Here is a 27,910-nt window from a genome sequence, read left to right as displayed (position 1 = left end):
GCGCCATTATTTTAGCGCACAGCCGTCGCGCAGACCAGCGGCTGTGCTCATCACAATATTATGTACGCTTAGTTAGTTACCCATAGTGTTAAGTGTATACAGTGAAATGTGCGACTTATGACGAAGGCTCAACCACCATGGATCACTTTAGGCGACGACCCCGCTACAAGCTCCGAAGGGTAAGACGCGTCACGAAATTTTCGCACATTTTGAGGTTATGTTACGTTTCCAAGTTCTGATGTTTACCTTTACTTGTCAACATGTTTATAGCATTAAAATTTCGATTTTTTGCCAGTATTTAGCGGGCTTTTATGAGTTTTTAGTCATAAATAGTCTGTATACGTGTCTGTTTAGTGTTGCCAGGAATTGGTTGTGTGTTGCCAATTTGTAAACGTTAATTATCGTGTTGTAGTGCGGGAGAGTTATGTCGTGATGCATTTATAATAATACACTAAACAGGGGTGTGATGTTGGTAGATGGCTTCGAAAATGTAGCGGTGTTGAGCTAAACTATTCAGCTAACTTTATTTGGAATACTGTACTGAATGCCGTCAATACACTCGAGCATACTTGAACCTGAGTGAACTTGAACCAATCGTTTAGCCAACTCCACATTTTACTCTATCACATTTTTATATAAATCAACTATTTATAACTGATTATGAAATATTTTCCTAACCTTGACACATGTTTTTCAGACTTCTATAAGTCAAGGTCAAGGTCTCGATTGCTGAATAGATTTTTATTAATTTCTATCGTGTTTATAATGTACAACACAGTTTACAATCTTCACACATTTGTAGGTAAAGTTTGATATTAGATATTGACTTGAAGAGAAACCGAATTCTGAAAAGTTTTCCAACATTTTCTTGCAAATAAACGATTTATTTTTTTTACAGTTTACAGTATACGGTTATTTTATTTCCAAGAAAATTGCATGAAATCGTGATACGTAAGACATCGATTTAGTCACCAATTGTGGTTTTCTTTGAAAAGCAACTGTTTATTCACCAATTTCATTACGAAAATAATATCGTAATATAGTTCAAAAATGATATGCGTGCGTATTGTAAGGGTTAAAGTAATCGCACTGAAACAAGTTTTCAGTAAACATAATAACCATTGCGTGAGCATTCCTCGGTTCATGAATGGCGCATGACTCATGATACAACTAACGTATACATTATGTATATGTATATAAAAGTATACATTCGTACTCAATGACAGATTTGTAAGCGCTTGAAGGTTTTCCTATGCTTCCAACCGGATTTGTGAAATCCATTCATTGATGACTTGCTACGGATGCCTTGAACGTAAACTTTGCCTTATAGTTTCTGTAGACTTAACAGAGATGGCGCCACTAGCTTCGTTTCTCTAGTCTGGAAGTAATGGCTCCTTTTCAGTATTGGTGAAATAAATATACTTACATGCATACATTGACTAGTAAATGTTTATTTTACGAGAAAGCCATATTCAATCTTTTGCTCAATTGATACAAAATTGCCAACTTCAGAATTAGGTGCTTACATTTTACAAATCACAATAAAAGTAAATAAAGTTCTTGTACTTGAAAACATACGAACTATCTAACTGCATAGACTAAAGTCTGGAGCAGCTGAGTTAAAGGCAACATGTCTACTCATCAAAATGGCCCTGACTTAAAGGTTATTTTTGCCTCTAAAATTCTTCTAATTATACCCCTCTTCAGTTCAGCAACATTGCTAGACCTTTGTCCATGTAGTGGAAAACCCTTAGGATCGGTATCATCGGCCACGATCGGACCCTCCAATGAGATGGGCCTCTTGTAAAACCTTGACTCAGTGATTTTTGCTGTGGGGTCTCAGTGACAGCGGGTTTGCACATGTAGGCAGATACTATATTGTCTATTCAGAAAAATCGCTACGTGCATGTTGGCTTATTTCTGTGGCATTGATATCACACAAAGAAATAGGTTAGTAGTAGTTTGGTAGGTCGTATTTTAAAAGCACAGTACGTATCAAAAAGATACACAGAACAGCTTTAGTTTTACTACAATATTTTTACTACACTTACAAGCAATATTTAAACTACATATCGAATCACGGTAATTCCAAAAACTTGTGAATCACTGGCAAAACTGTCCACAATGACTTTGTTTCGCTACGCTTATGACATTTCCTGCTATAACTGGCGCCCCACAAGTGCATTTCCTCGAGTAGCTACTTGATCGCGCTCCACAAAGCTATTTCTTCATTGCCCTATATTTTAATGAACTTGTTTATTTTCGTTTTGGTCATTTACCGAGGAGTATGAGGAAAATTATGGTAGACTATGAGGAAGAAAATAATAGTTCATGTATGTATGTAGGTATCTATGCGGTGTTTTCACGTTATTGCTGTTTTGACTCTGAGACTTAGTTAAAGGACTTTTCATTCAATTGTTTGACTTATTTATACAGATTTAGATATAACTCGAAGTCTGAAAAGGCAATAATTTGTAGATATCACCAAAGCTTTTACTAAATAGTTTTTACGAACCCTTTTAAAATAAAATAAAATTCCAAATTACAATATTTTCAGTGTCTCTGTTATCTCAAAGATTTCCGGTTCATACCCATAAGTAATAAATCAAAACACCCTCTGCCAATCTAAAATAATCCATCAGATTAGAACATAAAGCTCAAATTGGTTTGTACAAAACCAGGAGATAATTTTCCCCATATGAAAAGCGATTGTATAGCAATCCCATACATTGACATTCTATTCGCAGCAGAAACACCATGACTTGAATATTTTAATGTTATCTTCTATATTATTCTGATATAAGGAAAATTATGAGGTTTTCTCACCAGAAATTTTAATACCTACATTTCTTGTGTGTTTTAATTTTCATGGATATTCAAAGTAGAATTGGTATCCGTATGGTGTCCTTATTATGAGTGAAAAGTCCATGTTATCATCATCCTCCGAGCCTTTTCCCAACTGTGTTGGGGTTGGCTTCCAGTCTAACCGGATGTAGCTGAGTGCCTTGTTAATTCCCACTTTATTCCGGCCACTTTTGATTCACTAATAACCTTTTTAAGAAATCTATAAAAAGTTGCAAGACTTTTGAAATGAATAAAAATTCTCTTTCAACACACGAATTGCGGTCAGACATTTTTGCTTGCTTTTTTTTTCAAAGAGGAAGAATTAAACTCCTGTAGAATGTTTTATGTGCAAAAGATGTGGCAAAAGGTGTCTGGGTAAAACTTCTCAGCACGAGCGTAGAATTTCTCCCATGGGGATACCATGGCGAATGGGCGTGAATTTATTTACGTAAGATAAGGATAAAGGATGCGGATAAATTGCTTTAACTCCAGTTTTATCTTACTTTTCACTGAGAATTATCTGTAACTAGATAAATCTACGTCTAGTGGTATACGTAAACGATTAAGGATTGTAATTGTTTCGAAAATTATTTCATCGTAACCTAATCTAAAATAAAACCACACGGTAGGTCTTTTGGGTCATTGACTCTCTTTCATTCAAATCTAAAGCTCTTCCACTAACCTACATTAACAAAACAACGAAATATTTAAAAATCATTCACCAATTTCGAGGTTTTGGGCATGAACGTGGATGGATATAGTGAAACATAATGACCATAGAAATGAATACAATACATGGTTACAAATAGTGTTACATGTAGAAAAATATTTTAGGAGAAAACATACTTGTGCCTTCCCAGACAAAATTGGTATACCAAAAACAACTATACTTTAAAACGATTGAGTATACCCTTAGACAATAGGTTGTTTCTAAAAATAATAATTAGTCCGTCTTGTAGATTGTCCAAAATTAAGCGATACGTATTTTTTCTTTTTAAATTGGATCAGAACTTGTTAAGATATAGCGTGTTAAAGTTGAGTGTGACGTCACAAGTTGCTACAATTTTCAGGACACTGTGACGTAAAAGGCCCCCACTCCTAATTTTGAAGTGTATTATCTTTGTCATTTTATGTTTAATTAAAAAGAAAAATACGTATCCAATATTTTTGATTATCTAAAAGCGGACTAAATATTATTTCATTATTTCGACCCTGGAAACTACCCTATTCAGAATTCGAAACAGCGAACACGCCACACAATGACACACGAGCATTGTACGTACTACACCTGCAACAGTTACATAGCTGGCTGTGTATGAACGTAGCGGTTGTCGACCCTACCGAGCGAGTAATGGAGTGCGATCGTGTTTTGTTACGCTGCGGAAGTTGGAAGCACGCGCGGTTGTGGTGCGCTCTTTGTTGAATAAATATTTGAATAGTTTCTTTTATTACTTGTCAAATTAAATAAGTTAGTAATATTTAAGGCAGTTTACTTTTGGTATGTATTTTAAAAGCGATGGATTTGTAAGCTTTTACCTACTTGCAGTAGAGATAGGTCCATGTATTCAGAAAATAGTCTTCAATGAAAAACAGTTTCTTTAAAAGCTTCATGCAAAATTTTGATATTAACTTTAACCATCGTTATCCGATGATAATCGGTAACTGTGTAAGTCTGAAATCTTACGCAAATCATGGCAAAATTCCAAATGCCATCCATAACAAACTATACAACATTAAGTTCATACGAAGCATTAAAGTCAGTATTTACTTTATAACATGTGGGCGTCACTTAGCAAGCGACTGTAAAGTGGCACCACAATTGAGCGAGCGACCCATCGCGTCTGCACAAGTAGGTCAGACACGTCGCCGGCGCGGCGCGACACCGCATCGATCCGAACCAAGCGCATGCGCCCAACACCACAAACAAAACAACCTTATTTACATACACACACAGTTCATTCTTCTGTCGCTTCCACCGAATATTTTACCGCATGCCAACTCTGATGTTACACCGCAAAATTATCATAACCCTTCTTGCATGGAGTTAGAGTTCATTTTCCGTTAGCGTGCAAGGTTTAATTTGGTAATGCAAGTGTGTGTGTCATTTTAGACCGTATGGTAAGGTAGTAAGGTTGTGTTTTCGTTGTTGGGGTCTGTTATGGAATTATTAAATGACCAACCGATGTAGTTTGTGCAGATAATTTTGTTAGAGTGTACTGTCTCTTACTGGAAATGCCTTTTAAAGGACCTCTTTGAGTATTGCATATGTCCTGTATTTTAAAAAGGAGGCTTCGATTTTTGAAGCGTAAGTAACTTATTGAATTGAAAATAATACTTCAGAAACAATTCAGATAATCTAAAACAGCATTATGGAAACGAATTACCTAAGCTTAGGCAGTTTATCATATTTTAAGGAGCATTTTATAGATTTAAATATATTAATCTTCATTCCATATGAAAATTGTCCAGCAGTTTTCCAGTTTTTCGTGAATAGACAGATTTGAGGTAGTGTTTTTGTTTTAAATATAGTATAATGATTTTTACTTGGATGACAGGGTGTTGGAGGGTTCTAGTGCCCTGAAAGTCTATTTCAGTATCATCACTGTGGAGGCTATTTCAGTACATCTACTGAAATACCTAATATCGATTGATTTATTTTCTAGTACTTGCATATTAGCATGACTATGTATCTTATGGAAATTCACATCATCGAATAGTTGCATAAAAATAATTTTGATGTTTTTTATTATCTAATCAATATTTAAGAATAATTCATCATTATTTTAATAAGTATTTATGTTTTTAACAAAATATCGGTCTTAAGTGGAATACTTAACTATGGTAATATAAAAGAGCCAAAATAAATACATGCATATGTTTTTTTCGCATTAAATTAATTAAATAAAGTAATATTCTAAAAGTTAGTTATATTCAATAAAAATACTATTGATTCCTAAATAAAAAAATGAAAATAATATTTATCAATCAGTATTTTATTTCGCAAAAATCTTTCCCGACTGGTACCTTCAAACGATGCCTACGCTACGCGGCTACGCCACTGCGCCAGTGTTACGACCCCCACTGCTACGAGCGCGTAGCTAATACGTAGGTTGTAGCCGCCGTTTGTCGAGTATTACTGAATTATTTTGTCGCTCCAATTTTGTATTGTTTTAGGGTCTGTAGTTGATTAAAGTTTGTTTTATTATATAGTACCTAGTTATCAATGAATGCTTGATATAGTGCATTTTAAATAAAATGAAATCACAGATTTACGGAAGACATAGGAAAATCCACGAGTGGAAAAAGCAACGCTAAAATTGACATTATTAATATATGGCGCGTTCGTCTTTATAGAAACCTAGTTTTGTTGTAATGGACAGCTAAATTTTCCTAAAAAAATATTTTGTTAAAATGTTGTAAAGGCCTAAGGAAACAAATGATTTAGCTATAAACTTTAAAGTTCTGCATGTTACAATATATGTACAATATTAGTTGTGTTAACATAACATAGTAATTTGCCATGGGACTAACTGACCGTGTGTAAAACCTTGTAATATGATTTTTGTTTGGAGATCGGACTTGATACTAAATATGAATAAACTTTAAGCTGATTTGGTGGTTTTATAGTTACATATTTTTTAACTGTCGAATGGCACTTGGAAAATGTAGCTAGACTTATCAAATGAGCATACTTGCATCGTTGCTTGACTTTTATGCACGAGAAGATACTCTGACCTTTTTCATTAGTAATAGATCATAGGTTAGCAGTTATAGTGTTAACAAGAGAAAAGAGGTATCACATTTTGATATTTGCTGGCCTTTGCAATTTGAACTTTGTTAATTTTAACCAAATGTGGGATGATACTCATTAAATTCTGTTTGCTTTTTATTCTTATTAGTGAATTCTTCAGTACTTCACTACAAACTAACGTCCACCTACATGCATTCATAAATATAACTCACTATCTTTCGCACGTGGTGTCACCTGTGTCCCGTTCTTCGCGCACTCGGATAAAATGTAGCCTTTAGCCTTCCTCGACAAACATTAACTATCTGAAATCTAACTAAATAATTGTTCAATTTATACAAGCAGTTTTTTCTCACTTTTAGTTTTCTTCATTAACTTTATAAAATACCTACATATGAAAGCCTCAGATCAAGAAAATAAAAGTTCCTAGTTTTGGGAATATAGGTCAAATGTTCCATAATGTGTCTAGACCTGCTCCAGTTAAATTGGAACCCCATAGACTGCCATAAGAAAGCCTTAAGAGCCTCTAAATATAGCGAGCGTCGTTAATATACAGTTTATGATATTGCGTGATACTAACATTAATGGCTTTTGGCGATGCCTAATGAAATTATTTTTCTTATTGCCATAAAGTCAAGTAGGTATAGTACCTACAGTTTTCTTCCTTGAAACTTCGAGTGATTGTGAGATCCGAAACCAGCCTATGTGTCTTTAGCATATTATAATGCAGTTGGTTTTGGATTAATAACTCTTCGTGACAAATACTTTTGTCTAGATCTAAACTTTGGAAGTTCAAAAGTTGCGAGTTTTGAGGTCAACGAACTCGTAACCTAGAACCAAAACTTCAAAATGATAAGAAATTGTCAGCTATGATTAAAAATACATTTTGATGGTTTTAGACCTATATATTTTGGATTACTTACCGTGATGATTCTAAGTCTCTTGATTAGTAAGTGAAGCCCAACCCTTTCCCTGGAACCTGACTTGATAACTCCATTGAGTCCAGGCAGGAGTGTCGCTGGAAACAATTGGCCCTCCATTATCTGAGGTGACCCACTTACGGTAATCCCTAATCTTGCTCCCAACACGGTTCGTCAACCGGAGTGCCGCCGTGCGCGCGCACCCATTCACCTAACTGCGGGGGGAGGGGGCAGCACGAGGGGAGCTTCAGGCTCCAACTTCGGAGATATTCGGGCGCATTCGCTCGCGACCGTCGCGTCGGACGGTAGTGCGGCAGCTCCGATGTGCCGCCACCACGGCCGACCAAGACGCGATCCCATTGGTGGTCCGCAGTGGCCACCACCTGCCGCCATGTCGTAACATCATGGGGTACAACAACCAAGGGCACGGGTACAACAAGTTGTTTACACAGGTGCGCGCGCAAGTGTTGTGTTGTTGCTTCAGTGTTGATTTGTGGATGTTGATGATAAGGCGGGCCATGTCCTTATGTTTACGTAATGATAATGTTGTTTGTTTACCGACGTCATCTCGCTGTGAGTGATGCACCGCCCTGTGGCCGGTCTCCTATAGGCTGTAGTAGAGGCGGTTTATATGTAATTTGTGTCAGTGGTATTTGGGCCCTGCCCTGTTCTGTATTAGTACATCCGTATTTAGCTTTATTGCCACGGGAACATGGCTATGAATAGGCAACACAGTGCTTGAGCTTTGTTATAGTTTGCGAACTTCTGAAACATGTCTGTAAGTTCTTTGTTGTTCTGAATGTAAATATTGACGGTAGTTGTAAATCAGCGTGTGTTGGCCAGTTCCGCGCAGGTGAGCAACGTGCATGTTTAATGTCCTGTGTCAGTCAGTACGTCTGTTCGCAGAAGACTCTATTTCTGAACGAGTACTGTTCTGTTTGTTTGTTTGTCCGTCGTTAATGTTAAGTCTATTATATTTGGACGCACGTTGTGTGTGTACATTGTTCAACGAAACGATTAGCTGCTAATTGTTTGTAGACCATTTAGTTTGTGGTGTGTCGAATACTATGTGTTTTAATAGTTATAGTAGCTATAATATATGTTTTAGTATACTGAAATAGTTTACAACACTGTTAATCACATACGTTTAGGCTAAAACACAACGTTATCTTTTACACCGTGTAATTCTACTGTTGTTAGGCATAGTGACGGTCGTCCATAAGTTGTCATTTTTCAAGTCCAATGGTTGGCGCCAAATACATATTCCCTCATATTCATTGAATTATATTAGGTACTAACCATTATTATCTTTACTTTTGTCTCTGACATTACCTAAGTATAATAAAAGCTGATCGGTACGTCCCTGAAATAAACAAAACAGCTTTACCTACTCCGTTATAAAACAATAATTAATTATATCAACTAACATACATATAGCACACATAATAACACACTTATCTTTGGTATGATTTTCTATTATCGATAAAATTAACTTAATAAATCTTGTAGTTGCAGTCTATTAGCAGATTACCTTCGATACTGATAAGAATGATGAATTTAGAGCATCAGCTCTCTTATCCATCTTAATTTATTATCTTAAGATACCTACATCTGCACTAATATAATGGGCTAAATTAAGAGTTCATTTGTTTGCTTAAACGCGAAATACGTCCTGTTTTCCGTCCTGAAAACCTGCGATCAACGCGTTTAACCAAACTGCCATCCGTAAGTCCACCGACTTAAGCTTTATATGTTAATGCTAGCCGTTTTCCCGCGGGAACTACTGCCTGTACCGGGACAAAATGTAGCCTATGTTACTTGCAGATAATGTTGCTTTTCAATGGAGAAGACATTTTTAAATCGGCCCAGTAGTTTTAGCTTATCCATTACAAACAAACGTACGAAGTTCTCCTCTTTATAATATTAGTATGGAAAGGTAGATTAACTTATTTGCAAAGCCTGTCTATGTATTACATCTGAGAAGGTAACATACTTAGTTCAGCGTTCCATCTAAGGGTGATTGAGTAATTTTATTTATTCGTTTATTTCAGGCATCTTGTAATACACAAAACTCTTGAGAAAATAAAGATCTACCCAACACCTTTAGAGTCCCTTCCGGGATTCAGACACACAACAATACCTTCATTGTCAGATTACCTAATTTTCGTACATTTCACAGTAGAAAAATTAAAACCATGTCAAATATCTTTGATTGACGTATTCCCAAACAAATGAGTAATGGAACGAGTTCATACAAACAAAGCTCTGAATGAAATTATTACGTGTTTACTTTGTTCATGGTAATTACAATGGGCTTTTATAGAACATCGGCCAAGTAGTATTGCGTATCTGTGCTATCTTGTATAATAGGATTTCTGTACAAAATCCCATATTATAGATTCTAAAGTTGAGGTTTAACTAATCTGAACTACGCTGGTCACTGTGAAAGTATAGTTTGCGTCACTTGCAATTTTGAAGTTAGCCATCGCCATAAGCCAACAAGTATACTCTTAACACAATTTAATGCTGTACCGGGAATCAAACCTAGGACCCTCAGTTCAAACGCCCGAAAAGTGGCAATTGCACCAATTAATCGACGAGTCATAAGATACCGTCACAAGTTTTATAAAAGATAAATCAGCCGTCTTTAAAGGTATTTAAAGTTAATTAAAAGAACTACTTTATTTAATTTCTCGTTTATTATGACGTTTCTCACATTTATCACTGTTACAACCTGTCGGCTTTGCTCTCAATTGTAAACAAATAATGTTTTATGTAAGATTTTCTTTGAACTCTATGCTATTCTATCTACCTAGTAATATATCATGATGTTCTTTGTTAAACTTTTGATTGAAATAATGCGAATCTCAAAGACGACAGGTATCTATTTCTAATCTTCTAAAATATTGTAAACATGAAAATACAGATTACGTATAATCAACGTGCTTCTTAACAAATTACGGTCAGGAATCGCAATACAAAGCAAAGTATAAACACTAGCTTCCGCCACAGGTATACCTAACCTACTTGCTGAAGAATCTTCTTCCCACACTTGGATAAGAAGTAGCCTTTACGAGTGTGTTATTCTGATATGTGTTATATAATAACATAACAGTAACAAATATACACACTCACAAACTTTCGCCTTTAAGTAGGTATATTATTGTGAAAATAAATACTTCATGTAGAAAGCAGTTCTCTTTGCTAGAAGGATCTTAAGACCTTGAATCCCACTCTCAATGGTCTTTGAATACATTTTATGGATATATTTATGACGTAATCAAAGAACAATTTGCCAACTTAAGATCTCTGACATCATCACATACGAATGCTTTCGCCAAAATATTTTCATTATCTGTTTTATGTGACCGTTATGTCAAATTCAAACGTGGAATGGGGTAATTTTACTGCATTGTCATTGGTCAATAATGGGGTATAATGTTGGCAGCGATTCTATAGTTTTATAAGCCATAATTATTCTCTTTGAAGTCGGTTTATTCAGTACTATTGACGTATTGCGATGACGTATGTATTTCGCATTCGTTTGTCTATTGGTGCTTGTTTTAATTCTATGCGGCGATTAACGTTTTATGTGCAATTGTTTAAAAGCTTTTAAAGTTATGCGTTAGTCATTTGATTGAATGTCAATTTTAAAATTAGAATACCTACGCGTTGTTCAAGCAATTTTTGTCCAAACCAAGTTTTTGTATTTACTTTGACAAGATTAACCATGAGTCACAAGTATATAACTAATTATCGAAATTACATCTGGTCTTAAAATATAATTTAATATTCCGAAATTGTTGTTCTTTTGGACTTTTGATTCATTTTTTAAACTATTATCGTCAACTTTTGAACTTTACAAATGTAAATCATTTCTGGCGTTTGTGTTGTTAAATCAGTAAGCAATGGACTTTAATTTCTTACAGGAATTTTTGAACACAACGTTGTTCATCGACTTTGAGAATGCCTATATTTGAAAATCCATCTGCATAAGTACTGAGACTTTTAATAGTTTAATGATTGTTCAACCATCTTTAAGCAGACGTGCTCTCGAATCAGTTCATCTATTCCACTCATCGAAAATAGACTAATAAAACAAGTTACTATTATTGTATGCACGTCACTGGCTTCAGAATATCAGGGTGTTTGATGGCCGGATTTGACTAGGCACCTCGTGTAACATAGGCATTCCATCAGTTTTATATCAATCGTAAAACATTGTTTTGACTGGATCTTCAATATGAAAGATCATTCTTAGAGTGTTTCAGACTAGAGCATTTTCCAACTACTGGTTTATGGTAAAATGCTCGATAGTAGCCTCTAGTGTGAAAGCCCTTTCAATGGACTACTAGCTAACTAGGTATCTCTGCTTCGTATGAAAAAAATTATGTGAACAGTGTCATACTTATAAACCACGCCTTGAGCAGAATCAATTAGTCAGTCTTACTAACGTAGGTAGCCAGTAGGAAATTGTGTTCAAAGATTTGACAAATTCCTTATTCTTGTCCTTTTAGATACTTTGCAAACCAGAAATATGATGCACTATTCATATTCTTGTTTTATTGATCTGAACATAATTTGCTATAGTCTCATTGACAATTAAAATGAAATTGAACCCTCGATTAAGTACTCGTTTCATTGATTTAGAAATAGGCAAAGTTCGTTTAAAATGACGTGACCAGTAGTCTGCCATTACAAAACCATTATTCGACTAAATGCGAATTCTGTGACCCTGCCAACTAATACAAAAAATCCGTATAAAAGGAGTTTACAAAAACAGTAAAGCTAGCCAAAACAGTGGTTGATAAATAAAAATCCGCTGGCGCTGCCCCAAAACAAGGGCGTAAAGTATGCACAGTGGGGTTATCGAGCCAGGCCTGGGTGGGGAGGTGCTGACGTCACTACTTCGACCCGCCAGACTGCCGCCGAAACCGACGAGCCAGTACAGTACAGACCATGATCAATCGCGGCCAGATAAAACCTCCTTCCTTGGCTGAATGGGCCCTTTCCTTAGTCTGTGAATGAAAGTTCTCCGTTCATATTTAGAACAATTAATTTGAATTTCGTTCTTCTTTAAAACAATTAATTTTTTCAAAATTACCGGCCACGTCTTGTAGTTTGTATGTAAAAATGTTTGTAAGTGTGAAGACGATTTTTTGTTTTATTTAAATATTTTGGAAGCTTTGGCTAAGGTGAGCGTCGTCTGTAGTTTTTAGTTAATGTGGTTTGATCTAGATGCTTTTAGTTTCATGTATTATGCTAGAATTTGGTAGTTTCATCTCATTTGTCAGACCCACATACATCAGTCATACATTCATGTAACACTTGTACAAAATGTTTTGTAAATTGTTTTAATTTGAAAATATATAATTTTTCTCGTTATTTTATTCTGTACAATCTGTATGTTTTAATTTATTTATATATTTAAATTTTGTTCTACATTAAATTGGCTATAATCAAATTTGTGATAAAAAAAAAAACAAAATTCTAAAAGTTACTAAATTCCGAGATGACACTAACATGAAACAAACCACAGATTAAAGCATGAACTAATCGTTTTATTTTTTAGATTATGTGCCGACATTACTTTGTGTACAGTTAGCGCCACAAGTCTGAAATGCTGTGACTTATATTAAATGATAACTCGAAAAAAGAAAAATTAAGAAAAACCGTTTTGTTCTAATTTCAAACATTTAAAAAACGAAAAAGGAACTGCCATTTTAATAAAAAATGCCAGAAAAGTCCTGGCAGCTTTCTATTTTCAAATTCAAAAGTGGTTCAATCAATAAGAAGGTTCTATTTTTAGTATTTTTAATAGTTAAACGACTAAATGACTTAATCGAGTTGTTATTTAAGTGGTGGCGCTACGTACTAGCCCCAAGCATGTCTGTCTGATTTCCGTCTGTTTGTGTCGCATTGCATGCAGTCGGCACGACTCACCATCGACAAATGACAAGCTACAAGCCCTTGGTAAGACACCTGTGTTTCTTTCTATACGCTTGTCACCTGTGCTGTCTTTAGTTTTCGAATAAACGTCGTGCAAGGAAAATTGTAACTAAAGCTTGGCCTCCCATGGGATGGTCCTATATCGAAGATTTTTATATTTAATACGACCGTGAAAAGGGTGCCAATTATGTAATTTTATGGGAAAAAATTGGTTACAATTTCCTTGCCAGTTCCAGATGTTTTTCAACAAGACGGTTGATGTTTCCAAATTGTGATTTTGCACACCAGAAAGCACTTGCTTACTCTATATCTCTGTGTTACTTTGGACACCACGTCGGACTATAATACCTTCACATAGTATTCTGAACTCTTTTGTAAGTATTTTCTAAAGTAACGCAAAATAAATTGACAGGGATCAGGAAATTAATCTTAGATCAAAAGTGGATTGGTAAATCTGTCACTAATTTACGCAAAAACGACTGAGCTGTTTTGGGTGTAAACCTAGCTGATAATTTTACTTACTTCCGAGAATCCGCAATTCAATAAAATAAATAAAATGTAGGTTACAATTTTTATAAACCTACTAGCTTCACAATATGTCACTACTGCTGATTTTCTTTGTAAAAATTATAGCAATAGTAGATAAAACTGCATGATTGCTGCAAAGCGTTGCGGGTATGCGCGCGCCGCTCGACTCTCGTGCCAAAATACTTGCACTACTTATGGATTGGTTCAACTATAACTGACAGTTTTGTTTCACCAAACTTTGTTGGTTGTTTTGTAAACCTCATATTTATAACCGGTTGACGCATTTTGAATTTGCGCCGAGTTTAATTGTTTAAAAGTTCCTTCCACTTTCCACATAGCTCATTTGAAAAGTCTACAGCTTTTTAAACGTATGCGCACCTTTGTACAAAAATCAATTGTTATTATAGGTCTAAATCGCTTTTGCAATGAGAACTATTTGTTTGTTTAGTAAACAAGCAAATGTGGAAGTTTTCACGACTGCGTTTGATATAGGAAGACGTGAACGACTGAGCTAAAACATATGTTTGCTGAATACGTTACATAAAACAGATTATTGGCATTTTCAAATGTGCAAAAATCTTTTCATTATATGCTGCATCTATTTTGTATGCAGGAGTAGAACTGGGCCAAATATATTTGCATTCTTCATACCTAATCTCACCCCAAGTCTTTCTTACTGTCGTCTATTGGACCTACCACAAACTTCTAGTAACCAATCACTACTCTGGGAGGAATTTGATAGTCTGTCATAATCGTCATAATCTTCAACCTCCTATTTAGTTATCTATAAACCGTGAATGGCTTACATTTAATGGTAGCAACCATGTAATACATCAGAATCTGTCGGTACAGACTACCGCAGATATAAAATACTGGAACCATTCCAAAAGTGTCAAAGAGACCTTGACCTCTGACAAACAAATTATGTGGTACTGCGGAGATAGGGTTGTAGATCGAATTTCTAATATATTTGTCTTTGAGCTGATATTCTAGCTTTTGTCTGCATCTTGGCTCGCTACGACTTTGATGATTAAGGCACTATAGGTGAATATGAGATGGGTTCCCGAAGCTAAACTAAAGGGACATAGATGGTGTACGATGGTGGATGATGGGTGTACTCATTTATTTTCATTGCGAGAGGAGTAATTTGACAAACATCAAATGCAAATTGTTGGTTTGGTTGTAACTTTTGAAATTACTGCTGTTTAGGAAAAGCACTTATTGGTAGTATTATCCTGTGCCATAGTTTTAAAACGTTTATTGTAAATACTTACAAGTGACTGGATTTACACGAATTTGAGTTCACCACTGTCATAAGTAAAGAGTGAAACATTCCGTTTACTGTTATTGACTATATATTATATTCTTCTTCTTCTTGGCGAGTCGATGGCAACTTAAATTTTGGAGGCCCAATATTTCGCTATGCATACGGCATTGTCAGTAGCGTTATAAAGGTCCTCCACTATGCAGGTGTCGGGGCATAGTGGGCAGCATAGAAGGTGCCGCATGGTTTGTGGTATGGCACCACACCCGCTTATATTATATTGCAAGTGACTGGATTTACACGAATTTTTCTTTAACGTAACTTAAGCTAACGTTACTCCCAAAAGCATTTTCCCGCTGTTTAACAGTTTCAATGTAAATGTTACAGGGCTCAGCAGATTCGAACTATTCGCAACCATCGTCGGAGCTGTCGCTTGACGAAGACAAGGAGGCGCTGCGCCGCGAGAAGGAAGCGCAGGCTATCAAACAGCTGGACAAGGCACGGGTCAGTTCACAATATACCTGTTTATAATTATTTTGGAAATATTCGTATAATGTTGTAGTATTAGTGGTGATAAGAAAAGATTGGCTAATCTTTAATATAGTAAATAATAAAGCTGAAAAGTTTGTTAGTTCAGTGGTAGCAGACAGCTCGTTTATTGAACGCAGCCACGCAGGGTAGTGTTACCTCTGGCAGAATCTAGAGATTAATAAGAGTGTTAAATTCTCATTAACTCATGTGTTTAATTTTAAATTACATTGTTAGAAAAGACCTCATACAAAAGGGCATGGCCATTCATTTTCACTTCTACAAACCGATAGACGATTTACAATTTACATTTTATTTGGAAGTAATGAAAAGCCATATTGGTTTCTTAAGCACGGTTTTTCGGGTATATTTTGGAGTGCCCCAATCTCTTCAAACACATTCTTTTGAAAATTATGCATATGACTCAGCAGCTAATTTGATTTGACTTAACAATGAGCAATTAAGCACGTTGCTTTCATGAGTAACTAAGTGAAATGGAGCAGCCACAGCCAATCATACGAAAATTTACGTAGCATGAGCGTAACGAATATTAGTATATATGCATAAATATTATTTCTATAAGCATACCCGAATATGTGTAATAAGTATTAGAAATTGGGATGATGGGGCAGCAGAATGACGATGTCATTAGTATTCAAACTACATCATCATCTGCCTAATCTTTTACTAACTATGTTGGGATCGGCTTCCAGTCTAATCCAGTGGTTTGTATAGAACAACTCCCTATCTGACCTTCTCAGTCCAGTAACCTCATCAACTCTTGGTAAAAACTGGTTGTCAGACCTTCAGGCTAACAAACATGCATAACTGACTCATCTTAACATGTCGGATTCTGGAAGCTATATCGTCATGTTCCAGGAGAAGCCAGTGGCGTTCGCGGTGCGCACCAATGTGTCATACGATGGCACCGTGGACGACGACTCGCCGGTGCACGGCAGCGCCATCTCCTTCGAGGTGCGCGATTTTCTCCACATCAAGGTACGTCAAAGTTTTCTGCATTTCCTCTTAATCTAAGTGATTTTACCTAGTTTTTAACCAATTGGTAACTATACCAACTGGGATGGGAAAGTTTTTGGGGCCATTCTCAATACAGGTTTTGACATTTGAAAGAGTACCTAGCTCTAATTGACTTTTTACTATTCTTTTGAGATCACGGTGAACCACTTTCAACGATCACACTCCATTCTCAATCACTGCTCCTGCAGATAAAATGTAAAGCAAACAAAGGCTGTTAACCTAAAATTAAGCTTTTAAAGGTCAATAAGGACCTCATCAAAAGTAATCATCATTTCAGCCTATTAGGCCGGCAATACATGAACCGCTTAAAGCAGTCAGGGCGACAGCTTCAATGGGATGGGATTCATCTTCTATGGACGCACATACACGTACCGCTCGAGCAGTTGCAAATGATTCGGGCGGTCGACAGCTTGAAACTGTCGCCCTGACTGATTCAAGCGGTCCGTGTATTGCCAGTCTCACAGTCCATTGTGTAGTGTCATAACTGACACATCAATGTACTTCTTCCAGGAGAAGTACGACAACAACTGGTGGATCGGGCGGCTCGTGAAGGAGGGCAGCGACGTGGGCTTCATCCCGTCGCCCGTGAAGCTGGAGGCGGTGCGGGGGCTGGGCGCGCGGCGCTACCCGCGGCCCGCGTCCGCCGCGCCGCCGCCGCACGCGCCGCCCCTCTCCCGAGGTAGCACCCCACGCCCGGTACGTCATCGCCATACCCGCCGCCACACCTGCACACTGGTCAACGCTCGAATACATACTATCGATTTTGAATGTAACATTTAAATGTTAAAAGGAATAATAGAATTCGATTTTGACAATAGTCGAATTGTTCGATTGTTTAGTCGATTCAAAATCGATAGTTGCTGATTCGAGACGAAGCTGTTGTAATGAAAATTTAAACTTCTAACTGGAGGTTTTGATTTTCATTGGTTTATTGTAATATCCCAATTGTCCGTATTACGAGTAAATTATATGTTTAGGTACCTTTCTGCACCTGATTTATAATTAAGTAAATAGAACAATATAGAAATTATTATCTAAAATGACGAATTGGGATATTGTAAACAAGAGTGACCATCTGCCTAAAGCTTTTTCATGCACTGGATAAAAAGGCATACACAACTTTTTACTTGTTATTCTAATTTTAACCTAAAGGGTTCAAGGCTCAGGTCCGAAGGTTCAAGGTTTTGATGAATAATAATTTTAATTCTATTTTAATATTTTTTCAAATTTTTTGTCTTTTATGTTAAGTCGTATGAAAATTGATTTGGATATAAGATAAAAAAAAAAAATATGTTTACATGTATTTGGCTGTACCAGTAAATGTTTTGTTGATACTAATATAACAACTTATTTATTTATATTTTGTGTTGTATGTCGTTTTATCTAGTGTCTGTAACGTACAACGCAGTTGTTTGTCTCTCTCTTTTACATCGTCTTGCTCTTTCTAACACTCTGGACTCGCTGTTTCGAAAATAATGGGCTTTTAACCGAAAATCTTCAAAATTAACAATTATATTAAAAAGCAAGACGATTATACTTACTGTATGTAGTTCGTGATTCGGTGTTCAATTGGCATCTTTTTGTAAATATTAATTAATACTAAAATTATTTAACATAACTGCACTTCGTCGCGAAATATTCTTCTTCTACTTATACCTACACTATTTATTTTTATTTACACCACATTTATTTTACATATTTAAAAAATATCTTTTACACTTATTTTTATAACTATTGGAAACGGTTATTCAATGTAATAAGGCACACAAAATTTGTTATTTATTTAGCAACAAAATTATTACTTTAGATACAAACAAATGTTTACTATATAACTCGTATATGGTATGTATAACTGCTTTGTACTAGCCATTCATGATCACTCATCAATTCGGTGGAATTTGCCGGAATTTCCTGGTCTTAGAGATGTACCGATTATTGACTCCTAGTCGATTAGTCGACTATTCTCTATTCGATGGTTAGTCAATTCGCTCAACACAAAGCAAGTATATAACCTATATTTATTTAATAATAATCACAAATTATTCTAAAATATCTTATTGTATATTTGTTATTCTAAGATCGAATCGACTAATCTGTTGACGTTTAAATATCGAAGGGTTTTGTTCTCGAGATCGAATAATTCGAATACTCGGCCAGCACAATAGTCGATACATCGAATAATGTGTATTTCGCACTCACGTTTGCCACATTTTCAGATGTGCCTTCGTTCGATCGAGGTAAGCTCACGCACTCATCGCTCGACACCAGGAAATGTCGTAAATTTTCACCTCTATTAATATATCTAGATGTTATCCGAGCTCGTTTGTATTATAAATGTTTTATTATTTTATGAAACACCCCAATTTGATTCCAGTAAATCGATTTTCGCCCCTACTTAAATGACCCGGTACCGAGTAATTTTAAAATTAAAACCATACTTATAAGTTAATGTTGGTAGAAATATTGAGAATAAGGTTCTTAATACAACTGACTTCTCGATATATTTTTTGCGATATTTGCTACTTTATTCCCGTCTTGTTAACAGAATTTTAAAATGAAAAAGTCCTAGTACTTTTGCTCGTACACCGTTGCCATCCCACATTACATTATGCATGGAACCTCTATTATTAATTTATCTATTTTAATATTTTTCTTTAATATCTCTTGATGTTTTACAGGAACGTTATAGCTATGTTATGTTTTATTTGTTTATGGTATGGTTATTGGTTATATTTTGGGCAGTTACTCGTGAGATGACGCTTTTGAATGTGGTCCGAAAGTCTTGAATATTTTCTGTGTTTAAATACACAGTAGAGGAAAAATCGGGTCTAGGATAATGTGACAAGAGATCACTTTGAAGAAACTGTGCCTTAACTAATAGTAGGACAAGACAATATAAATGCCTTGAAAAACCTTAAAGAGATGCAACTGAACCACCATTGCAATGCAAGGTGAATAATGTCACCTAATCCTAATTATGGCTATTATACGAATACAATATTCTGAGGCATACTTATAGAAAAATATACTTGTTATGCCTGTCCCTCAGGGTTTTAAGTCTATAACATTTCAATTCCACTAGGGATAATCTGTTTCTTACTTCCCTAGTTAAAATTGAGTTCTTTTCCTCTACTCTGTAACCTGGGATGTCTTCAATTATTGGTGTTGTCTATGTGTCTCGTAGCAGATATTTTCAAAGTATGTGTTGTGTACCTTGAATGAAAACTTTGATTTGCTCCTTATTGCTACAGCCCCAAAATATATAGACCTTGTTGTATCGAAGAGAGCATGTTAGCTTTAAATTATTTATTTGAGGGTTTTGAAAACTAGTAGAATGGGATTAGAAATGCGACAGCTGTATTTACCTCTCGCTCATACACTATAGCACATGAGCGAGAGTTGAATACATGTCGCGATTTCTAATCCCATTCTTTATCGGCACGGGTTAAGTAATTTAACATATCGATGTTTAATGAATGGTCCGTAAAAGCAAACTAAAAGGATGGTATAAAATAAAGCAGAAACTTAGGTTGTCAATTTGAAATGACGCCAGTCACTGACTATAGTCCTGGCTCTTTAGGCGAGGAGTCGGACGGGCGGGCCGCGGGCGAGCGCGGGCGGCAAGGAGAAGCGCAAGCCGTTCTTCAAGAAGGCGGAGGCGAGCACGCCGTACGACGTGGTGCCGTCCATGCGGCCCGTCGTCATCGTGGGGCCCAGCCTCAAGGGTACGAGGTCACCGACATGATGCAGAAGGCTTTGTTTGATTTTCAAAAGACGCTTTGAAGGCAGGTGAGGGTGGTATCTTTTGTATTATTTGTTATCAGGTGGTATACTTAGTTTTGAAGTTTTGATGAGCGCATGTGCTCGATGCCTCGATACAATTGGCTCGGATCGCAATATTGATCCCTTTGGAGAATTAATTGGCACGTTAAAAACTATTTTGTGACTGAAGTACCTACCTATTTCCTTCACCGATATAAACTATCAGTCAAATGTATCTCAAAATTAACAAACCTAATTGGCATAATATTTTCATATCTGAATAATCCAAATTCTAAATTCACTAAACCCGTTCGGTACCGAGTACCAGCCCAGATGCCTCCACAGACGGCCGCTAACAATTTATTTCAGAGACCGGCACCGACCTAAAGCTAACACAACTAACAACTAACAGTTGACCAAACGGGACTAACATTGCAGGATAATAATAACGCGCGTGATGGCCGACATATCTCTCGCGAAGCGCTCTCTGCTCAACAACCCGTCGAAACGAGCCATCATGGAGCGTTCCAACTCGCGGTCCACTTGCCTCGCTGAAGTGCAGGTATGTCGTGTTGCAGGATCATCATCACCCGCGTGCAGTCCGATATATCATTGGCCAAACGGACGCAAAACGCGCCAAAGAAACCGTTCGTAGAGAGGGCCGGTAACAGGACCAACTGTTTAGCCGAGGTCCAGGTGCGATTTCATTAGTAGGTAGCTGTGGTGTTGTGGTTTGAGGCACGTGATGTCGTGGGCGTGTTTGGAATGAGTGGACCCGAGGCTAGGTCGGCCACCTCTCAGTCACGGTACAAGGCTGAGTTTAGGAGTTTCTGAGCACCTAGAATTTAGGGACCTCCGCGACTTTTAGGAGCGTCTTTTCGATATGGAGCAAAATTTTAGCTATCGTAAACCACCAATTTTCTGAAACAGTTTAAGTCCTTTGTCGGTCTTCCGCAGTCGTAAACTTTAGTCCACAAATATTTTGTTACTAGACGCCTCTGATCAAAGTTCTGCAAAATGAAGTATTTTGATCAATCTAGACGAGTCACTTAACAACTTGGCACTAGTTAGAATAATATATTAAAGTTTCGCTTTTTTCATGCCACTTATTAAAATATTCTTTCATTTCTCTAGATTTAGTGACATTTAGAATATAGTCAATTTTAGTACAACGCTCGCTCGATCCAAACATGCTCATATGGTATTTATTACATAATAGTTGATTATGATTAGTGACTAACGAACACTCCTTAACTCATCCATTTAGTTAGATCAATTAATTCTAAAACCAAGTAACTTGTCAAACTTAGGTAAATAGATAAATAAAGGTAAAATAGTCCTCCTTTCGACAGTTCTAAACCAATATTTAACCATTGTATCCTATCCTACTATAGTCTAATGTTTCCCATCCTGAAAGAGTATCTACACAAACAAACCTCATACCTATTAGAAGTTTAGACGTGTAATTTGGTGTTTCAAAGCATAAAATAATTTCGCGGATTTCGCTTCTTATTTGACTATTCTGCTGATTAGAAAAATTACAATCATTGTTTTAATCTTTTGTAATATTTCATGTCTGTCAACTCGAATGATTTCAGATGTTTCAATTTTGCTTCAGGGATATATGGGAAGGCACTGATACTTTTAAAGCATTTTTTTAAAGATCCAAGAACTAAATAAAGGTCTCACTTAAATGAAGTAGTGTTTGACCTAGTAATCCCACTCACAATGAAATAAAAACTTTTCAGTTTATGCAATCCATGTAGAAAAGAATTTATAACAACAATTTTATAACAAGTGTTGTTCTACTAATAGCATACCTGACATCCCATCTAATATTGCCGTGGGTTATGAGAGTGAAGGAATAGGGAGTGCACCTGAGTCTGCGCAAATGCTCGTGCACTATATAATGTCCTGCGCAGCTGGCTGGTCTCCATAATGAGAACAGCCGCCGTGAAATCGGCCGTGGACGCCATTATTGCCTGACATGAACTACGATTGACTGACAAAACTCAACATAGGGTTCCTTTTAACACTTCTTTTACAGAACCCCAAATATTATGTAGACGAGTTGATCCTCTCCTAATAACCATAAAACGTTAAGTATGTTCATGAGGAGTGTTGCATGACATTATTAATATTACAATGTCGCTAAAATGTTATCATTTGCATTGCCATGCCTCTGCGCTTTGACAATTTTAACACTGACTCCACTAACCAAAAAATCGCATCACTACTCCTAAAAAAATAGCGTAGTTTTAGATGAGAAGATCCAAAATTCTTTGATTGGTCAAAGTGTGGAGGTACACTCGCGAGCAAAAGTGTTTATGCTCCAATAATATCTGACCATCAAACGATATTATATTATAGGTTAGGGGCTCACTTTTGTCTTTGGAGGTACTTGTGGTCTGCAATATATGTTTATTTCGCCCAAGGGTTAAAATGGGACTTTGGTTAGATATTATTGTCCTTGCCTACAAGCTTTTGACTGCCGCTGGTTATTAATTGTACAATGGATAAAAACTTAAAACGTGAATGTTCAATGTTTAGCGTGTTGTAGTTATTGGAATATGATTAAAAAATAGGATAGTTTGTTATGATCTAAGGAAGCATGACTCAGTTAGAAATTAATTAATAGATTAGGTACAAAATGTCGTGTTAAGGAATGTATATTTTTATCCGTAGGTAGTTTGATGTTAGAACGATTTTAGACGTAATAGTGTCCATTTCGACCACATTTTAAACGATTAAAATTAGATGTTCTGTATTGTCTTGCGTTGTTCACTCGAGCGTCGCAAATAATAATTTTGGAACTAAACCAGATTCCGTTGATTTACATAAACGATGTTTTAATATAATATAATAAGATATCAGATGATATTTGGGACGTTATGAGTAGAATTTTGTGAACGTCAACTATTGTTAAGAAATTACGCGCTTATTGTGAGTGCTGAAAAATGCTGCTTAGCAATATCTATATCTGCATATTTCTATGTGTAAAATTTTGACGCGCCTATGTGACCAATTCTTGATCTAGAAGTGATAAGATTATTTTTGTGAACACAAGATACAATTTCCTCAAAAGTCCCAATATCGATACATAGATAATAAAGGTTTTTCACTCAAAAAATTATAAGAAAATATTTATTACAAGTCCAGGTAGGCGTAGATACCTCTGCTTAGCCTTCAAGAAAAGAAGATACCATATAACTAAAGTAACTAACCTCATATTTCATCAATTAATTTGTCATAGACATATCAACAAAAACAATGAATAAAGCGGTTTTGTTTCTATCCAGGCTGAAATCGAGAGGATATTCGAGCTGGCTCGGACCCTTCAACTCGTGGTGCTGGACTGTGACACCATCAACCATCCCTCACAGCTCGCCAAGACTTCACTGGCTCCCACCATCGTGTACCTGAAAATCTCCAGTCCCAAGGTTGTATTACTTGAGTCTATCAATACTTGTGCCATCCTCTCTGAATTTACTTCAAGACCATAAGAAAAAGATTAACTTTTATCCTTTATTGCACACACAACTGCATTTAAAACACGCACAGCACACAGAGATTACTTATTTACAAAGACGAGCTTAATTCAGAGTTGGATCCTCTAACAGCAAACCTTAGAGCAATGCGATATAAAATCTTAAAAGTGAAAATGTTTCCACTATTCAGCAAGTCTTTAATGATAACAATATGCCGTAAGCTTAGCCTTACATAGTCTCTCAGTCGCGACCGACATCCTTAGGTGTCCATATGTTATGTGTAAAATGTACGAACTATTAAATAAGTACTAAAACAAATAAACTTATTGTATCGATATATGTGGACGATCTAATTCAAGGGAATATTTACATTTGTGACTGCAGTTATTTTTTGTAATGATAGTAGTAGTTCCTGGTCTATCCCTTTATAGGCTTGTTAGATGTTATTGGTGCATCAGGCTATAATCAGGTATTTCTGATGCCACAGGTGCTACAGCGGCTGATCAAGTCGCGAGGGAAGGGGCAGACCAAGAACCTGTCGGTGCAGATGGTGGCTGCAGAGAAGTTGGCGCAGTGCCCGCCTGACATGTTCGACGTGATCCTCGATGAGAACCAGCTCGAGGACGCTTGCGAACATATTGCTGAATATTTAGAGGTCAGTTCATTATTCTTTATGGTCCTTAGGTCTTAAAAGAATAAAAGCAATTGCCAGCATAAGGCTGAGGGAATTACTAGCTGGATTTGTTTCAGACCCGCAATTTAACTAGCCTTAATAGCCGCAATCCTTTTATAGGAAAAAGGGTGTAGTAGTAGGGATACAAGGTTTTGTATCTCAAGGATACTACGAGATAAATAGTTCAAGAGGGTGTAGCAACTCATAACAAGCATAAAACTGCGACATCCAATTACGCCTTTGTGACTCGTTTTCAAAATATTTTCCTGTATTATATATTCCGGTCGGGCTGAAATCGCTTTGTGGTTTTAAAACTTTCACAAAGCAGCCCGAAGCCTGGTAGTTGGTGATTGATACACCCGTGCATCGGAGATCACGTAAATGTCGATCCTGCGCCTGATCTCTGGTCGTGTCGGATTGCCGTCCCATCAGGCTATGAGGGTGACGGAATAGTGAGTACTCCTGTGTCTGCGCAAATGCTAGTGCACTATAATATGTCCTGCGCAGTTGGCTAATCTCCTTACATGAGAATAGCCACCTTAGTCATCATGTTGTACGTTCTGCAGGCGTACTGGCGCGCGACACCCGCCGGTGCCGGAGGAGGCGGCGCCTGCACGCGCTCACATGCGCGCACAACGCACGCCATGCCTGGTGAGCGGGATACGGGGACACAGACACATACAGATACAGCTCGTCTCAACTGCGGTGATGCACCCCATACCGCATTTTAAGGCGTTTGAATTTTGAAAGTAAAAGTTGTTTTAAGGAAACTGACGTTTATGTTGTCGGTGAACTTAGGCTTAAGGCCGTGCTCTGTAACTGCGGTAGTGGGCATCATTTCAGTTCAGATGAACCATACAATATACACTGTTCACACACTCTTAACACGACTATGAGTACCTATACATACTTACGCAAAATTGAAACTTTTCGATGTTGTACTAGTAACAATATTAATATTGCTCAATTCTTATTTAATGTCTTAATACGATTTGGTCCATCAATCGATCTATGATTCGACCCTCATAAATGTAGCTCGTTCTTCTTCGTGGACTAAAAACTTGTTTCAACAAATGACTATCAACTCAAAACACACACAAACACATAAATCTCATCATCTCCAGCCTTTTCCCAACTATGTTGGGGTCAGTTTCAGTCTAACCGGATTCAGCTGACTATCTGACTTCCTCAACCCAGTTACCCGGGCAACCCGATACCCCTTGGTTAGACTGGCGTCAGACATACTGGCTTCCACACATACAAATCTATATAAAATAAATATACCTATATTATGTATGAATATTGAATATACCTCGTGTAACCGAGTACTGCGATATTTTGATCCCCGCTAACACTGGAGGACACCGTGAGAGGTCCGACTCCTATAGCTACGAGAGGGAAAGAGGTAACTAATAACCATTGTACTAAGAGGACAATATACAGATATACTGAATAAATACACCTACATATATTTGATAGTAGAAAATTGTGCAAGTATATTTGAATCCAAACAGTTTTAGGAAATAAAAATACTTATCCATTTCGGACGACTGACATCTTTTGGATTAAATGTACAATCTATCTATTTATTTGCTATTACACTGTGCTTTTATATTACAGATGTTTATTATGATATTACAGTACTTTTATTTAGTAGACAGCATATATTTTTCATGCTCATAGTCATTTTTCACATTATCAATCTATTTTCAATGTCTACTAATAACTGAGGTACAGTCACAGAACAACTTCAGAAAAACAATTCTCTACTTAATTTTTGAATAAAGTCTGTTACTGTACCTGGTAGTACGTATTTCACCAATGCCGCGGTTGGATAGTGGTATTGAAGTGAAGTACCTAGATGTCGTGGTAGATGTTGTCCCCTCCCGCAAGTGGACCGCACACTGACCCTCCTGTTCATTTCAGTACAAGCGTCGGGGCAGGCCCACTAACACCAGGCGAGGACTAAATTCCAGGTGTTTATAGTCACGCACCGGCCCCGTCCAGGTTGCATACAATTTCTAGCGGCCCCCACCCTTCTAACCGCTTCATCGCTTGAGGGTGACGCTTCACTAACACCCCCAGAATCTAGCAGCTGCAACCAGCTGCTGGATTCCGCCGGCTAACAAGTAACTGCGGTTCAGAATGACGCTAACTGTATGCGTTTTAATGAGTGGAATGGAAACTCGGGGCGTTGGAATATTCAATTCATGGGGCCCTCTGTACAAAATCTTGAGTGTGGTGAAAAACTTTCTTTTTTGAAAATAAATGTTTACTGAATGGGACTTTTACTCTTTCGTCGAAGACTGCAGAACTTGATCATTGAATTAGTTTCCTAAGACCACGGAACATGGCCATCTCATATACGATTAGTCCTTTCATCGCAACCCGGTCCGCCTAACAAGTCGTCTCGATCAAGCATAAAGCAGCAAATCCATCAAGCAGTAGACCTTCTCAAAGGCAGTAAGCCATAACTCAGGCCAATAGTCTACAGCCACTGAAGTGAAGTGTTCCGCAGCGTCGCCGATCCCCGCCGCGGCTCAGGTAGTCATCCCGGTCCCGGGTAAAGTGCGCACTGGCGGGGTCATCATGCAGATGTCTCTCGGCCTAGTGTCGTAGCCGTAAGTGTGGGTGCCCTCTCGCCCCGGAACTCGTTCCCACTAAGTCCCCGTGTGGTGTGTGTGCTCTTCGGTCCTAGAAAACCTGGTCGATGCAAAGGCAGGATGGATTTCCAGGGCCGTCATCCTCCTCATGTTTTCAGTTTTTGTGTTCGAGTGCGTGTTGGTTTTGAAGGGTTTTGTTTTATTTTGATATCATGTCGATATCCTAAGATCCTTTACATGTGCACGTTACGGTCGACAGGCGGCAGGTCCCAGCGGCGCGGCCGGAGCGCCTGAGGAGGAGTACTACCCGCGCGGCGAGCGCTGCGAGCGGTACGAGCGCGGCTACCCGCGCGACTACCACGACTACGGGCCCGAGTACCCGCGCGAGCGAGCCCACACCGCGCATGCGCCGGCGCCGCACGACGCGTACGGACACGACTACACGCGCGACGCGTACGCGCGCGACGAGTACGGACGCGAGTACGCGCGCGACGAGCGCGAGCGGCGCCGCGACCGCGACCCGCCCGACGACTACGGGCCTCGCGCCGCGCGCTCAACGCTGTAG

The 27,910-nt window shown here is 37.6% G+C and overlaps 1 protein-coding gene across 1 annotated transcript; it reads left to right on the top strand.

Annotated features, from left to right (window-relative positions):
* On the top strand, nt 1-27,910 carry LOC135116980 (voltage-dependent L-type calcium channel subunit beta-3-like). Its single transcript, XM_064035062.1, is given in 11 exon segments — nt 1-179; nt 15,641-15,757; nt 16,661-16,780; nt 17,330-17,498; nt 20,400-20,586; nt 20,588-20,608; nt 21,020-21,143; nt 23,881-24,021; nt 24,557-24,724; nt 25,309-25,464; nt 27,605-27,910. Coding segments are annotated over 11 exon segments (1,551 nt in total). The 5' UTR covers nt 1-137.

Source organism: Helicoverpa armigera, chromosome 6 (assembly GCF_030705265.1).
Source record: "Helicoverpa armigera isolate CAAS_96S chromosome 6, ASM3070526v1, whole genome shotgun sequence".
In the NCBI taxonomy this organism is placed as follows: Eukaryota; Metazoa; Arthropoda; class Insecta; order Lepidoptera; family Noctuidae; genus Helicoverpa; species Helicoverpa armigera.
Note: the sequence above shows the minus strand (reverse complement) of the source record. Positions and strands in the feature narration are given on the sequence as shown.